Raw genomic sequence first — 18,695 nt, 5'->3', positions numbered from 1 at the left:
TACTTTCGTAATGAGACCGAGGCAGGGCCGGCGAGCCGAGGTCTCATTACGAAAGTACTATGAGACCGAGGGCTGGTATCCCGGAGAAATGATGAAAAAACAATTAATGCATTAATTTCGACTTCTAATTAATACAATAATTTATTTCATTGTATTTTAATATGTTTACAAAAAACCCCGGCCCTGTACATTTTTGAAGCATATATTCGTGATGTTTTTTGTTGTGCTTTTATGTTGTTTTTATATATATTGTGTTCTGAAGTGCTTTGATCATGTTTTTTATCTGATTTTTTCCTGTTGGCGCAAAAAAAGCATCGCTAAGAACGATGTATGACATATGTCGTCATACATCGTTTTCTTGGCGCCAACAGGAAAAAGTCGCCAAGGGTGGGGTATATCACATCAGTTCCGTAAATTATTGTATGTGCGGCGTATACGATAGAGCAGCTTATCTACCTGAAATTACGGTAGTTACGCTAATGATTTGGACCTGCCTAAAAACAAGCTATTGTTCCAAAAAGCAGTTCATGTGCTCCAGAAATTAAAATTTGATTTTCTACCTCTGCATACCTATTGAGCAGTAAAAAATTTCTGCATTCTTGACACTGTTGGCTTTTTTATATACATAATGTCAAATTTTGCATAGAGGCTGTTTAAAATTAGATTTTTATTTCTAATTAGATAAGTGAAAAGAAAATAAATTATTACAATGAAATAAGCTATGAAAATTTGTATACAAAATTTCATTTTCCTATGCAGTGATTATGTTTTGAACTTTTGAACTTTTGAAACTCGTATGCTCTTCAACTGATGTGATCCGAAAATTGAAAAATGTCTTGAAATTTTAGTTTGATACTTTTAGCTGTGCAATGAGAAAAAATTATTTTTTTTCCCAACTGTAATCATGAGTTTTATGTGAAAAATGTATAATTTCTGTTTTTTAAATTAAGTTGAAGTCCATACCTTGAAACATTGAGTTTACTATAAACCTTTTAATGAAAATAAAAAGCATTTTTTATCATCATTATAAATCAACTTTCCTCTTAATTTAACCACCAAGGAAGTTTGTTATTTTTCAACTATTATTTTGCTCAACCTCTCTTTTCTTTCTTTCTTTTTTTTTAACAGAGATTATATAAACCAATTATTCTCTGCATCTCGTGGTGTGTTTGGAGCATCTGGGAGCAACACCTTGCATGCTGATGGTGGTTCAACACTGAGGAGAAGCTCCAGTATGCGACGTGCTCAAGGCGTTGCTGCTGCAGGAGTGAAAAGAAGATCTCTGCCTCTGCAAGTTAAATATACAATGGTGTGTGAAAATTATTTTTAGAATTCTAATCAAAATGCAAATGTGACAACCAGCAACATACTCTGGACCCAATGAGGCTGGTCTTAGTCAATTCATAAAATCCAGAATTTTGAAATTGTTTATACCATAGTAAGTAATAACTGATTCTGGAAAGTTCTGGATTCCAGAGGCCTACAATCTTATTAATGTAATAATTTGTCAATAACTCAAGTTTTACTTAAAATTTGAATGCCTTCAAAAAATTACCCTCTGATTCAAAAATGTAACTATGTTAATATTTCATTTTAAATGAATTTTAATTTTTTTTTGTAATGGAGCTGCGGTAGAGGCACTGCCTTTTGATGACATAGTGCGATCCCCTGAATAGCATCCACTCTTTCACGTAGCACTACTATCAGTGGAATAAATTTAATATTTTAACTATTGTAATATGCCCCTCTGTCTCTTTCGTTGAGACTACATATTAATAAAGGTAAAGGCCTTGGGCATGAACTATTTATTATGAAGTATTTCATAAAACATTCCATATTAGAATCCCTCATTAACGTAACAAAAGTTTCTAAGAGTACTTGTGCAGGTTTGATTTCCAAGAACATTAATCTGTTCTTAAAAAGTTTGAAACACTTAAGACATATTGTTATGTTGTGTTTCTCTATCTTTTTTTTTTTTTTTTGGCTAATTAAAAACACATGAATGTGTTTAAAGTGACCCAAATTTATGAAACCAGCAAGATACTTGAAGATATCGCACACATAGAATAAAAGAAGCACACCTGAGAATAAGTTATCAGTATAGATGATTCCCCTTCATTCTACTTGTTCCATGTATTTTTTCATTTTTGATTAAAAATTTGAGCAAAAACTATAAATCTTAGTGGCATGTAAGAGCAGGATCTGTCATAGTCATAAAGTCATCTATGTTCCCATTCTAAATCAACTCGGACGCCGCTGGATCAGGAATTGCTTGGCTCCTGGTCTGGATAAAAAAACAGTTGTCTTCAGAGCCCCATCCAATCAGTTGAATCACTCGTTGTGGTAGATACAAGGGACCCTAGAGTCTACGTTCGATTCTGCCAGACAATTATTTTCTGTTGGCCTATCATAAGAGAAAATGCTTGCAGTTCAGGTGATCTTAGTCACACAAAGCTCATTAACACATTGAAATATATGCTAAATACCTTGTCATTTTCAGGACGGATTGGTGGATCTGTTGCGTCGAACTTCAGTGCATTTTGTCCACTGTCTTTTGCCGAGGCATAATGCAGGCATTAGTGAAACTAGGCTATCTCCTGTTTCTAATAAAGGGGCCTTGGGTGAGGAAATGCTTAACATTCCACTTCTCAGATCACAGATACGTGGGTTCCAGGTTCTTGACACTATCCGAGTTCATAAACAAGGTAGGTAAAATTTTTATGAATGAATTTCAGCTACAAGTTAAGATACAATTTTTATAAAAAATACTTTTTGGGTACTTTTTTGAAATTTAATAGCTAAGAAAAATCTTAGCTAATCTTAATGCATTTTGTAAATTAAAGTATGTTTTTGAGCAATTACATTGCTTATTGTTCTCACTTGACCGTTTTTGATGTCCTATGATTTTATTTTCCCCCCGCCTTCCTCTGCAGCACCACCGTCGACCGCTCCCTCCCAATGCTGCTCCTCTAGTGAAAACCATCTCCAGGTTGCGTCGATATCCTACATGCATATGCACACAAATACAAACACACTCATGCCTGCACACGAACACACGCACACATACACACAATTATACACACACTCATGCATGAGTAATGGCAGATGATGTCGACGAGCGATTTCTGGCAGCTGTGGAAAAGCTTCAAAAAGTGTGCAAGATCAGTGGAAACTTACGTAAGGATTTGCAGCAGAGTATTCTAGAAGCGATCACTGATCTCCACGGCATCAAAAACGATTTACAGTCGACTATATCGACTTTAAAAGAGCAAGTCAAATCTGCAAATGCCACCGCGGCTTGTTCACTCAGGTCTACTACGGTGAGAACTTTTGCGGATACCGCCTCGAAGCCTGTGCCGCACTTAGCCGGCGACCTCTCCCGCAAGCCGTTGTTTACTGCGGTGGTTAAGCCTCTGAAAAATCAAAAACCTGAAGAGTTGAAGAATCAGCTTAAAAGAAGCATCGATCCTGAATTGCTCCAGATCGGCGTGGAAAGATTAAAAGTAATTAACGGAGGTAAGATTCTGATAAGCTGTAAAGACAAATCTGATCTTGATAAACTTTGTGATAGTCGATGAACAATTGGGCGGGGAAATGAGTATTTCTAAAAATAAAAAGTTTCTTCCCCAGATTATTATATTTGATATACCTGAGGAAATAGAAATTGATAATGCTGAAACTATTATTAAAAACCAAAATCGAGATGTACTGCAGGGAGAAATTTTTAATGTCAAATTTATTAGACTGATTAAAGGAAAAAACACACGCTATATGACTGCTGAGGTGTCTCCAGGGGTTCAAGAATTTTTTCTTGAAAACGGAGTTAAAACTAAATGGTCAAACTGTAATTGTTCTGGTTATATATACGTTAAGAGATGCTTTCAGTGTAATAAGTTCATTCTTGATTCTACCGTGTGTAGATCTCAAATTACATGCCCAATCTGTTCCGGATCCCACTCTATGAAAGATTGTTCTGAAAGGAATACGTTAAAATGTTCTAACTGCATTAACTATAATAAATATGCTAGAGGTGGAGACAGACTCGATGTAAACCATGCTGCCTTGGATAGAAAGTGCCCTTCTTATATTATTCAGCGGGAGAAAAAGAAGCATAATATTGATTATGGGTCATAACGCCTTATTTTTGGGTTACCGGTGTTTGCAGATTAATCTTCAGAAATCTCGTAAGGCTGTCTCTTTTTTAACTGCTTTTATTCGGGAAAGTACAACGGATATTATTCTTGTTCAGGAGCCTTATTGTATAAACAACAAAGTTGCTGGTTTTCCTAAATCTTATAGAATTTTTGAATCTGGGAATGGTTTAAAGAGAGCTGCAAAAATTGTTGTAAATAAAAATATTGATGCTGTTCTTATTAGCCAGCATTCAAGTGAGGATGTGATTTTAGTGGAGTTTGTGGTTAATGATAAACATTTTTATGCTGCTAGTGTTTACATGGATTTTAATAGAGATATAAATTTTGATATTTTAAACATTGAGCTTGTCACTGATTTCTGTAGGAAGAATTATCTGCTGCTAGCAATGGATACTAATGCTCGCTCTCAGCTTTGGTTTGATTCCTTGACTAATGCTCGGGGTAGAATCTTGGAGTCTTTTTTGGCTTCTAAGGGTCTATGGATTGTCAACAAAAATTAGTGTACCCCATCCTTCTGTTCACCGAATGGACAGAGTTTTATTGATTTGACTGTTACCTCATCGAATTTTCAGCATTGCATTTATTCTTGGACGATCATGGAGGAAGAAAGTTGTTCTGATCATAGAATAATTGCTTTTATTATTGCTTTTAATAATTTGCATTCCTCTTGCTCTATTTTTTGGCCGCTTAAATTTATTTATGACAAAGCAAATTGGCCCATCTTTCATGAATCACTTCAATCTGAGTTTAAATATCTGTTGTACAGCTCTTGTTTAAATTTTAATCATACTGATTCTCAGATTCTTGGCATGGAGTTAAAGAAAGCTTTCAAGGGGGTTCTCGATTTTAATATTTTCGTCTCTAAGTACATCAACTGTATCAAGAATGCTTGCAGTCGCTCTATGCCAATAATTAAAACTAACTCACAACATAAAAAAACGAAAATAGTTCCGTGGTGGAATAATGAATTAACAGATTTAAGGAATCAGGTTGACACAAAAAGAAGATTTTATCAAAGAACTTATAATAACTTGATGTTAAGAGATTTTAGAAAGACCGAATATTTTAATTGTAAAAAGCTTTATTGCCAAAAAATCAAGAAGGCAAAGATCCAATCGTGGAAAGACTATTGTACTGACGTCGGTTCACAACCCTGGACTATTTTATATAAGACTGCTCTTGGCAAACATAAAAATCAAACAGCTCTAACAACTATTCAAACTAATAGTGGTGGTTATACTACGGATTTCGATGAAAGTCTGAATACATTAGCAAACCATTTTGTCCCATTTGATGACAGGAAATTGGATAAACCACATCATACTAGACTGAGGAAACTCGTTGATAGTCCTATGGACACTCTAGACGATTTAAATTTTTCCAAGGAAGAGATAAAATCTGTTATCAGTAATATGAACTCTAAGAAATCACCCGGTGAAGATGGAATCTCTAGCAAAATCATTTCGGAAGTGTTGGAGAGATTTCCTAAATTTGTTGCTGCAATTTATAATGAATGTTTATTAAGAGGAATCTTTCCACGGGTTTGGAAGCACTCTTGTATTCGATTTTTTACAAAACCTGGAAAGGAGTCATTTCTCGAGCCTTCAAAATTTAGACCAATAAGTTTGCTCTCTGTCAGTGGAAAGGTTCTTGAAAAATTACTTATAGAAAGAATTATGCATTATTTATACTCAAATGACAAATTAAGCCCTAATCAGTATGGTTTTACTCCCGGTAAATGAACCACTGATGCCATCTTTAAGGTTACTAATTTTGTGAAAGAAAGTTTTACTAACAATTTACAGGTTCTTGGTATTGCTTTGGACGTCAAGGGGGCGTTTGATGCCGCTTGGTGGCCTGCTATTTTGAATCAACTTAGAGAGTTTAACTGCTCCAAAAATTTGTATCTTCTTACAAAAAGTTATTTTTCAGATCGTTCAGCTTGCCTTCGCACCTTAACAAGTTGTATAAGAAAAATTGTCACTATGGGCTGCCCGCAATGCTCTTGCGGTGGTCCGGGTTACTGGACAATTTTCTATGATTCTTTGCTTAGATTGGACTTTCCGAGGTGTGCTGAAGTTGTGGCATTTGCAGATGACCTTTTCTTGTTGATTAGTGCCAAGACAGAAACAGAACTGGAGGCGTATGGTAATATATGTGTGTGAAAAGTTGTGGACTGGTCAAACAAAAACAAGGTTACATTTAATTCTGAAAAATCAAATATTATTATTTTCTCTAAGAAAAGAAGAATAAATAACATAAATATTTACATGGAGGGCAACTTCTTAAAAAGTGTTAGCGAAATGCGTTACCTTGGTGTTCTCATCGATAGGAAACTTCGTTGGAAAGCACATATCACTGACTTAATTAAAAAAGTTAGTGTTGTTATGAATTCGCTATTAAGAATGGCTAGGGTAACCTGGGGTATAGGTTCAAAGGCTTTGAAAATCATTTACGAAGGAGCAATAATACCTTTGATGACCTACGCATCGCCGGTTTGGGTCGATGCCTTGTCCTTCGATTACAACAAACGAAGGTTAAAGACGGCACAAAGATTAATTGCCTTGATAATAATCAAGGGCTTTCGTACAATTTCTTATGAAGCTTCTTGCGTAATTGCGGGCATTATACCAATTTGTTTGAGGATTCAGGAGATCACTGAAATTTACTTTAGCATTAAACTGAATCCTCAGAATGCAATTGAACCGGAACTCACCACTGATCACTGGACTCACCCTGCTAAATTTAGTACTCTCAACCAAGTTGTTAATGGGGAGCATTGCATTAATATTTTTACTGATGGTAGCAAAATAAATAACTGCACAGGTTGTGCTTTTGTAATCTACCATTGTAATACCGAAATTAAAAACAAGCAATTTAAATTACATTCTAATTGTTCTAATAATCAAGCTGAGGCTTTTGCTATCCTACAGGCTTTAAATTGGATTTCTTCTTCTGATAATTCTTTATATAGGAATTTTAATATTTATACTGACAGTCAAATTCTAATTTTTAACCTCCATAATAAAAAATGCCATTCGGAGATAATTGAAAAAATTCGTCATGTTCTTTTAAGTTTATATGAGAAAAATTTTACTATAGACATTCAGTGGATCAGGGGTCATGCAGGAAATCGTGGAAATGAAAAAGCATACGAGCTTGCCAAGTTAGCGGCTCAATCAGAACTTCCAATTAGTTATAAAAAGGCTCCAAAGAGTTTCATTTCAAGACAGATACACGAAAAAATTGTCAACTTGTGGCAAAAAGACTGGCTTATTATTCAACATGGGAAAATAACTAAAGGATTTTTTCCATCTGTTCATGAGAGATTGGACCAAAATCTTAATCCCTCATTTATACTCACCCAAATTTTATCTGGACACTGCAGAACAAGAGAATATATATTTAGATTCAATCACGCGACCTCCCCTCTGTGCTCTTGCGACCTGAATGAACTTCAGACTGTTGATCATGTTTTATTCTTTTGTCCTCAGTATGACTTTCTTCGATATGAACGTTATAACAAGTCGACAAAGGTGGCCTCCAAAACTGAAAAATTTGCTTGCACCTGAGTAATTGTGCAATTCCTTGAATTTATTCACAGTATTCCTTTTCTTTGTCTTTGAATTTGCAATCTGTTTTTCATCTTTGTCTGTCGCTGTAAAGACACCTGATGTACGTTTTGTTTTCTATGCATCTTTAGCTGAATGTAATAAATTGTGGATGCATGTGGTATGATTTGCGTCATGGGGCATGCTGTAAATAAATTATTTAATAAAAAAAAACAAATGCATGCACACAGACACCAACACACCCGAATACATACACACACCCATACACTCATGCCTGCACACAGACACAAACACACACGCATACATACACACACCCACACACATACACAAACACTCATGCCTAGACAGAAACACACGTGCTTACATACACACACAACCACACTTGTGATTGCGAAAAACATAATTTGAAGATGTCAAAATTCAAATTAATTTTTTTTTTTTTTCAATTTTTTTAAAATTGCGGTGCCGTACTGCAAGTCATTTTTACCCTTTCAATTTTTTCATTTGTTTAGTCTCATGTCAAGCTGCATGCGACTAAATCATTCATGCGGATTTTGCTCTCAGTTTGAAATTTCTGTTCAGATGTAGGCTTTACATATGATGAAAGCTGTAATTTTTCATAGGTATTCGTTTTCATTTTTAGATTAAATACCTTAACTACTGAAAAACTATGGTTTTATATAAATTAGAAATGTTTGAAACAACATAGTGGAATTTTAATGTATGTTTTTAAAAAAAGAAATGCTTAATTGTTTCTCAAACTCAGTTCTGAATTGTGCTCCCTTTTGCTTTTCTTTATAATGTCATAAAAAATATTTATTTAAAAAAAAGAAATTAAAATTATTTAAATATATTTCAACTCGTAATAATCAGTATTTATATGAAAAGTGCGTGTTGACATTAAAAAAGTAAATAAGAAAAGTTAATTTGTTACAGAGAAATTACATTGTAAAACTAAAATGTGTTAGGGTTTGGGAGAAAAATGAAAGCGCTATAGTCTTGTATTGCAATAAGACTAGCTCAAAAGGAAATGGTTATAGCTAGATTTTTTTATGCTTAAAATTTCAGTGTGCTTTACATATGCACAAATAACTGAAATTTCTAGAGTTCAAGTCAACATTCTATGAATAGTGTCTAAAATGCTATTTCATTGACTTTTTTTTTTTCTTTTTATAACGAATACTTCTAAAATTCTTTCAATGTAAAAATCTTAAGTTCAAAACGCATTCATGTTTTCCAGTGCAGATATAAAAAATGTTCCATTCCATATCACTTGATAAAAACTCTATTTTAGTTACCAAACTCGAAATAGCATGATTTTACCTGCTAATGCATTATAAGATTGAATATAAGTTGGTCAGATTTCTGTCCATGCATTAACTACAGATTTGGCCTACTGGGTTTCCCCGTAAATAAGATCCAGTCATGCATTAATTTTTGTTGCAAAAGATACTCTAGGGCTTACTTTCAAAGAAAATTTTCAATTAATACATGTTCAAGCTCAAAGGACACATTTGTTTGGTTTAAAGAAACACATTTACTGTAAAACTAACTTCTGTTCTTTGCAGACTGCTGTAACATTTCTATTTCTAATGTTCCACAGCTCTTTTCATGTACATGATGGAGTAGCCCTTCCTTGTAATGCTCTGATTTTGTCTGTGCATCAAAATATATTATCCTTTAACCTTAATTTTTAAGCAAGTGCCCTAAAATACATGTAATATGCCAATCAGCTTGTTTATGCCATCCAGAGACTGCAGCTTTGTTCTTGCTATGGACTCATCAGTGTGGAATAGTGAATAACCTTTCTGCAGGCTGATGCCGTCTCAGTTATTTATTATTCCAGACTGATGAGTTCATTATGAGGACGAAACTGAGGGCTCTGGATGCAGGATTGCCAACTGCTCCGCAAAAATGGCAAAACTCCGTGGCTCCGCAAAGAAGTTCTTTTGCTTCGAATTTTCTGGCCGAAAGTCTTCAAGCCTAAATTTTGCTATTCTATCATAACAAACATGTAAATATGGAAAATTAAAGATGCTTGCTTAAAGATTGAAATAGTGTTTAAAGTGTTATTCATTTACGAATAATAATTTTTTAGTTGTGCTTAAAATGATTTATTAAAGGTATGAAACAATTTTAGATAAGTGGTTTTAGTTTTTTTTATTGATTTTTATACAAAATATCAAATTGCTCCTCCAAATCAACATGGATGCTCCTCAAATTGTTTCTTCAAGGTTGGCACCCTGTAGATGTCATAACCGGGCTGTCTGGTATATTGCATGTAGTTCTGCCTTAGCACTGGCTTGGGTATGTAACTTACTGCTCTAATGTTCAAATAAGAAGACACTCTCTTCTGATGCAATTTATTTAAGAATTATTGAAAATTGGTATTTTTGTCACAATTGGTTTGATTTCAAACGTACGTATAAGTTACTTCTAAGCTGGATCATACAAGAATGAATCTCCAGTCCGGCTGTCATGTGATGTCTTCCTTTTGCAAAACAACATGAACTCACCAACATGAACTACTCAGTAAACACAGTAGCAGTGTAGCTGTATTTTTTTGTGCATAGATGTATTTTTTTTCTTACTTTGATACTTTTTTATAACCATTTACTATTTTTGCAGGGTTTCCAGAGAATATTACATATTCAGAGTTTAGAAGGAGATTTGAATTATTAGCTCCCATTGAACATCGTGTGTCTTCTCCAGTGTATGATGAAAGACAAGCAGTAGAATCACTATTGGAGCACATTGATGTTGAAAAAACAGGTTATCGTCTTGGACTCAGCCAGGTATTAATGTTATGGTGTAAATTCCAATTTTGCACTAATATTCAAATTGTGTATTTTATAACACATGATTTTAGCTTGAATGTTTAAATGTTGCATGTCTTGAAGAGATAAAACAAAACGAATGATTCATTCTTACTTCAGTGATTTTCTTAAAACTATACCCTGTGTGTCTGTTGTTTATCAGTAAACTAGGTCAGTGCTGTATTTGGGAAAAAGTATTGGGGGCAATGCACCTTTTTATGGGATAAATGTGAAGTTTACAAGACCAAAAACAGTGGGCTTGGATTATTTAGCCAACTTTAACTTGAAATGTTGGCATTTACAATTTTTTAAAAGTGGTTTGAAACCAATTTATTTAAAATTGGCATCTTTTTTTACAATAACAATCAAAATATTTTGTAGAACTAAGTTCTTCTCTAACTACAGCACTTAATTAGGTAATGCAATGACAGTTTTAATAAAAAATATTTTTTACTCACATATCGAAATACCTTTATTAATATTTGCTTCCTCTATAAAATGAAGTAAAATTTACCAAAGTAAAGCACAATTTAATTTTCTGACCAAAGAGTTTTTCCTTTGAATTGTATCAAATATTCCAAAATAGAGACACGTTAAATTTATTTTGATGGTTGCCTTGAGTTTTAACTCTTTTATGTGAGCAAATCATGCAGAAGAATTAGTGTGTGTTACTTTTGGCCAGAATTGTTTTTTGAAGAACTCCTTGGGAAACTCTTTAATTCCCCTGGGACGAGGTGGAGTCTGCTGCTTGTACCGTTAGAAGTATTCACTTGAATATATTTAAGAAAACTGCTAGGTTGGGATTCAGTTTTGACCTTTTGTGATCATCTATTTTTAAGATAGTTTGCAAGCATCAGTAACAAAGTTAGGTTCACAGAAAGAAATGTATTCCTCGCCTTTCTTATAAAATGAACAACAATGGAAATTCTCTCTGTTAGGCTCTTCTTTTTTGAAATTTGAAGGCATTAAATGTCACATGCAAATCTTTTCTTCCTGGATGTACCTGGAGTCACATATTTTGGGGGTAATCAATCCTCTATAGTTGGGAAAAACCTATCCTGGCATCAATGTAATGTTGCGATTAGGATCAGGGCAGCCTTCACATTGTTGTCAAGTTAGGCTTGCCCCAGCTGTAGATTCCTTGTGCAGTGATATGTTCTAACTTAAAAGCTCTGTACTTATTCTATGAGAACAGTTAGCTGGGAATTATACCACTGCGCATTCTTTTAACATTGAGACGATGTTTCAGTTTACAAGCATTCAGGATATATTTTTACATAACTTTTATATTTAATTGCTGCATCGCTGGAGCTTTAAATGAGCAATAATAATCCTAATCTATGTAGAAAACTTTGAAATGTTGAGTATTTTGAGGCATTTAGGTTGTAGAAAATTTTCTATATGGGTTGCCCAAATGAAAAGTGAACAGATATAATTGCATCAGAATAAATGTAGTTCTAACAGGGCCAATGAACAGAGATATAAAGCGTGATGGGAATGTTACCCCTCATAGGGCATTCAACAGTGAAGCCTGTTGGCCGAAGAGATAATTTATCTAAAGTTGAGTCATGCTATAGGCCCGCTATAAATTTTCATGTAGCCCACGAACAGTTAATGAAAATGAGTCTACATCATTTTTATAGTTACTACTCAATTTATTACCTAATCATAAATTACCATTACCTAATTATAATTGTTGTGAAAGTATTATTTCTGTAGTATATGGTCCGCTTAGGATTTGGAAGGGTACCAAGTGGTCCCCAGGAGTGAAAAGGTTCTGAACTACTGCTATAGGTAAAAACATCCAGGTACGAGAAATTCATGGAGGTATGGTTTATAAATTTAGAAACTAAGCATTGCGTACATCAATCGTTGAAAGGTGGCAGTCAATAGAGAACACTTTTTAGGTTGAACAGCTGCGAACATCTGATGTCCAAGTTTTTAGACAGGATGACAAACAATATCAAATCTGCCAAGAAGGGCCAAGCAAATGTCGTGAACACCGATCAAAATATATTCCATTATAAGCAGTTTGCCCTCTCTTTGTAATGAATGGTAAATGAAGGAAACTGTGCTGAACTTCCTCGAAAATCAAGCACAATCTTTTAACAGTAATGGCTGTAGCGTGCTTCTACAATGGTTCGGAACAATTTCTTTTGATTTTAATAACGGCATTCTTTTTTTTTCACCTGTTCACTTTTAATTTGGGTAATTCTTATAACTTCTGGTAACATCATTTCAAAGATGAAATTGCGGCAACTGAATCTTGGTTAGTGCTCTCTCATATGCTAAAAACTATGTAGTTGAAAATTTGAAAATCCTCTGCAAATTCTGATACAGACTGCTGTGGCTCAGACACACTCATATTAAATTATAAAAGAAAATTATTACAAATTTTCTTTTTAATTTTTTAGATATTTCTCCGTTCTGGGACAGTTGCTCAACTGGAATTAAAACGGGACGAAAAATTGAATGGTGTAATAGCTTCTTTCCAGGCTCATGCAAGAGGGTATTTGGCACGTGCAGCTATTAACAAGTTGAAGGTAATGATTTCTAAGATGTTATGTTTAATGTACTTAAATTTCAACTTTAAGTTTCACATTTCTTGCTGTTTTCATGACAATATTTCTTCAAAGAAATAATTTTGCTAAATACAAATAAAGTATTTGTATTAAAACTCAGTTTGTTTTATATTCTACTGTTTTTAGGTTCAAGATTTAGCGATCAGATGTATACAGAGAAATGTAAGAAAATTTTTGGCAATACGAAGCTGGCCTTGGTGGAGATTATATGTGAAAGTCTTGCCTTTATTGGATGTTCATAGAACTGAGGAAGAATTAAGAGTCAAGACAGTAAGTTGTTTGATCTTTGCTTTAAACAAAATGATGATATCACAGTTTGACCACCAATGAGATGGAAATGTGAACATCCGGTTTATGAGCATAACAGAAGCCTCTCTTAGTTTGCAAAGATGCCAGTTAGCTGTTACGGATATGTATTAGCCTCTAAATTAAGTAGAATCACATTGAAATGAGTGAAGCACCTGCATCAAATTTTCTCCTCAAGTTCGAAAAATAAAATAGCCTTAATAGACAACTTACCAATTTCATGCAAAATGTGGTCAGACTGTAGCTTAGTATTTTATTAACCTTATTTTAAAAGAGCACTTGTAAGAAAAATGTTTTTACTTACTTATTTATTCATTTTTCAGGAAGAACTAGAGGTTTTAAAGATTAAGTTGGAAAAAATTGAGAAGGAAAGAAATGAACTCAAAATTGTCAATGACAAATTAGAAGTGAAGGTAAGCTGTAAACAATTCAACTATTTTAAAGAAGAACATTTTTTATGCAGTTTTAGGGCAGGTAAGCTGTAAACAATTCAACTATTTTAAAGAAGAACATTTTTTATGCAGTTTTAGGGCAGTTACGCCCTAAGTATTTTGCCAAAATCTAGCAATCAATACAGACAAAATATTTATTGAACAATATCTTTTATTGTTCAAGGAAGATATTGTTTCTCTTTCCAGTTAGACACTAAACTATTTGAATTAACATGTTGCTTCTTTTTCTTATTGCTTACTGTTATACCTTTTTAAATGTAGCAGAAAAAGCTTTGTGACATCTTGGTAATTTTGCCCTTTGCTGATTAAAATATTGCACAAAAAGCAAATACAGTATACTCTTGATATCAAGAAGTTGAAGGGACCGTAAAAAAAGTTCGAGATGTCGAGTTTTCGAGATAACAAGGTCATAATAATAATAAAATAATATTCTAAAAATTAGTCACGATAGTTAAAAATAAGTAGAAATATGTAATGAGAGTTGAAAAAAGTCTTAGTATAATAACAAAAATTTTAATTTTTAAAATGAACCAAAAATGATAGAGAAAAAAGAATAAAACAGAACGATTTAGTGAAGTACTAAAATGTAGTAATTTATCACGACTACACTTATCCAAGACTTTAATTACCAAAGTTGCAGACGATTCCAAATCAGTTTCGAGCGCTCACAAAGTTTAAACGAAGGATTGCATTATTCCCTGTGTCTCTAAAGGGGTTTTCCATTCATCTCCCCTTTTTACAGAGATGAAAATAAGAGTCAAAAGGTCCAACGAAATGGCATGAGAAGGGGGTGAAAAGTTTTAGGTATGTGTTTTGGGCTTCTTAGGACTTACATTTTCTGACACCCCAGGCTCTAGAATGAAAGTGACAGTAGATAAGCTTCTCCACAGGGGCGTAGCTAAGGGGGGGGTTTTGGGGACAAAACCCCCCCGAAAAGTTATATATATATATATATATATATATATATATATGTATATATATATATATATATGTATATATATATATATATGTATATATATATATATATATATATATGTATATATATATATATATATGTATGTATGTATATATATATATATATATATATATATATATATGTATGTATATATATATATATATATATATATATATATATATAAGAAGTAACCCCCCCCCCCGAAAGTCGGGTCTAGCTACGCCACTGCTTCTCCAAATCATTCCTAACCCCTGTGAGAAGTAATGAAGGGTGCGAGAAATTTTTGGAAACATTCCTTGCGTTGCTTCGAGACAATAAATTGCGGTTTTTCCGGAAAAATTATATTTGATACTGAAAATATTTTCGACATAAGTTTTTGATTAAAAACTCTTCGACAAAAGAATGGAAAATTACATTAAATAAATGCACAAAATCAAGGGGAAAAATAATTTTTCGTCATATCAAGGTTTTCAAGATATCGAAGTTCGAGATATCGCGAGTATACTGTATTTTGATTTCCATAATGCATCCTCAGACTTTGAACATAGTTATATAGAAAGAGCTTTTTGTTTTTGATTTAGGTTAATGCTATGAACAATTTGTAATAATATCACTAGAGTAGATGAAATTTAAAATTTAACATAAACTCACTGTTTGCTTAACTGCATTTTTTACCTTCATATTTAAAGCTTGCTTTTCCAGTAATGGACATGACCTCCTTGAATTATTACTAATTGCATTATGTAATGATTTTTAGGTACCATATTTTCCTGTATATAATCTTCGGGTTATCTGTTAAAAAAGTAAAATTAATGAGGTGCAGAGAATACGCTGCCACAGATTATCTGTGCATTTTTTTTCCCTTCTCAACACCAATGCATTGAACCTCAATATTTACGGTTATTTACGCAGGGTTTAAGCTGAGTTAAAAAGTTCTTTTGCAAAAAAGCAAAAATTGAAAAAAAAAAAAAAAAAAAATGTTTTGAGCAATATGCTTAAATGTCAATTGTTAATGAATAATATATCTTTTAAAATTTCTCAATGTGTTTCATCTCCAGTGGAAACTAAATTCAATATTCAGCTAGGAACTTTGAAGAAATAAATACACAGTAGTTAATAATTTTTATTATTTTTAATTTGAAATAAAAAATTTAGAATCACACTTGTCATTGAGAAAACATAAGTTTGATTTTAAAAACGTTTCAAGCCTCCTCTCCTCAATCGAAAATTATGGAAGTGACATAATGCCCCTTGAAACTAAGTACTGTTGTATTTAATCGTAATATAAATATCTTTGTTGAGATTTATGATAACATTGAGTTGAATATCGCCATGCCTGGTTCCCTTCTGTTTTTTTTTTTTTTCTTTTTTGAGCAAAAAAAACCAAAATGCATTTTTGCAAAATAAACAACATTTTCGCACTTTGCGAAAAATGCGAACATAGCAGAAACCCTGTATTTACAACAAGATTCGCCATTAAGAGATCGTTACCCTGCCTGTATGTTGTTTGTTATATATAGCTTGAATGTTCTTTCGTGATGCAGGCTAAGTAAAATAAACAGCATACAGTAAAGGAAGAAGCCTTCATATGCACAAGATTAGACCATTTGCTCCTTTCTTCGACTCTTTGTCTTCAAGTAATTAGTGTACTATAATGACAATTTTGAGTAGAGATCTCTATTTTTTAGATCAATTTGTTTTTTTAATATTGAATATCCCTCCCTCAAAAGTTATTACTTCTTCACGTTTTTAATTTAGCTGCTAAAATTGTATGTTATATCAAAACTTTTTTTTGCATTCGCGAGTTACACACCGCCGCGGAGTACATGAAGATTTTTTTTTTCTTCAGGCTGATTTTAGGACCAACAGATTATACGCCATTCCGATAACATACAGGAAAATACGGTATATTTGTCATTGCTTGAATTTTCTAATCTAATTTTGGGACAACAATATAGCGCAGCCAGTATTAACATTTTGGGGTTTTCTTTTCAGTCATAAGTCTTTACATGTACATAAAAAACTATAGGACACAGCAGGGCTAAAAGTTCTGCGAGTAATTTGTTTCACATTTTGAGAGTGAGACAGAAAGAAAAGTTTTTTAGTTTTTCAAAAAACACTTAAGACTGTTTGAAACTGGAAGTGCAAAAAATGAATTCCAAAAGAAACTTTTGAAGTGCAGAACATGGGTGCAAGACCTTCCGTCTCAGGACGGATTTCCGTTTTCGACAAAATTTCGGAGACGGAGGTCGGGACCCAAAGAAATTTAATTATTTTCTTTCAGTATTTACTTAAAAAAGAAAAATTGAGTATTTAAAAAATATGCTTTAATATATTACTGGACCGTTCCATAATCACGAATTTACATCGACATTCTCTCGATTTTCCGCTATAGGCTTGTTTTGTTTGCCACATGCTTTTGGAGAAGTGGCTTTTAGACTCCCTTCGTTTGACTTTTTTTTAGATACATCTCTGTTATTTCCAACACACTATATTGCAGACCGCAGAGTTGCTCGCTATTCTCCCTGATTTTTGGAAATAATCGGCTCTAATTCAAAATTTAGCCTTTTCTCATGCTATTTTCGACCATCTTTTTGTTTTTTTTCAATTTACAGTTTTTTTTTTTTTTTTTTGCAAACTTAAAAAACCGCATAAATGAAAATTATGTACTCTCTTAAAATGTTAAGAGTTGAATCTGAATCACCGATTGAGAGTGATTGCTGACGAGATGAAATGTTTTCACCACAGCAAAGGGGGACCACATACCATGTAAAACGGAAACTATCAGGAATTTTGAAGATTTTAATGAAAATAGGAATTTTGGAAATAATCGGGGGGGGGGGGATTTCAAGCTGGTTGGAAACACCGATAGGCAACCGTTCCAGCATTTTTGACAAAGACTTGAGGAATCATTAAATTCCAATGTCATTGAATCTAACACCCGCTAGAATGGAAATATGGGGGGGAGGGGGAGAGAGATAGGAAACGAGAAAAATAACGGCAGCACAAGTGTGCGAAAAAACGCTGCTCTTGCAAAGAGAGCAAGTCCGCAAATTAACCCATGATACTGAGGTCTTAAGACATTTATATCTTGGACAATCTAAGGGGGGGGGGGCTACTCAAGGGCTCCAGTATAAAATATCAAAAAAACTGAATTAAAAGCCATTTTTGAAGCTAGGACTGGTTCGATATTTCTCCTCTGCAAACTCTTAAAAATTTGAAAGTCAAAAAGTTTTAGGATGTCTTTAATGATGTACAAGTGGGGATGGGGAGGTTTAAAAAAAATCGAAAACTGGAGTCTTAAAAACACTTATTTAGACAATCTTTGGTGAATTGATAAGAGATGGTTTTGGTGTTATAATATGAAAATGTTTTGTAGCTGATGTGTTAAAAACTATTTGAGGCTACACAGTAGACCCTCGTTTTACACGGGTTTATTTTACGCGGTTTAAGATTTGACACCTTTATTTTATTTTACGCGGATGAGTTTCGGTTTTACATGGATGCGGCAATGCAAACAGACATACTTTTCCCCTCTTTCAAAATCCAATTAAAATAACTCCTAAAGAATGCAGATTACGCGTAATAAACTGAATTTTGGCGTGCTAATAACAGAGCTTGGACCACTGGAGACATTTTATGCGATTGGTTCCAGAGCTCTTTCCAGAAGTAAAATTATTAAACACACACAATTCAGAATTCACTGGAAGAAGAGCTTTTAGGAGTGACAAAGGAGGCCAAAACCAACGAGGATACCGACGTCGTACAACCAAAAACGTTCACATTGAAAATTTTGAGCCATTGCTAGACAATAGAAATGATCTTTCTGATTTGTTAGTGATGGAAGATTCTATCATG

General features: G+C 33.6%; 1 protein-coding gene across 1 annotated transcript in view; it reads left to right on the top strand.

The window, feature by feature from the left end:
- The window catches only part of LOC129224622 (unconventional myosin-XVIIIa-like), a 190,833-nt gene that overhangs the window by 47,433 nt on the left and 124,705 nt on the right, over positions 1-18,695 (top strand). Inside the window, 6 exon segments of the mRNA XM_054859106.1 lie at positions 1,129-1,309; positions 2,501-2,705; positions 10,355-10,521; positions 12,957-13,085; positions 13,251-13,394; positions 13,754-13,843. Of these exon segments, the coding sequence (XP_054715081.1) occupies positions 1,129-1,309; positions 2,501-2,705; positions 10,355-10,521; positions 12,957-13,085; positions 13,251-13,394; positions 13,754-13,843 (916 nt within the window).

Source organism: Uloborus diversus, chromosome 6 (genome assembly GCF_026930045.1).
Source record: "Uloborus diversus isolate 005 chromosome 6, Udiv.v.3.1, whole genome shotgun sequence".
NCBI classification, from domain to species: Eukaryota; Metazoa; Arthropoda; class Arachnida; order Araneae; family Uloboridae; genus Uloborus; species Uloborus diversus.
The sequence above is the reverse complement of the archived record's forward strand: the minus strand, read 5'-3'. Positions and strand labels throughout refer to the sequence as shown.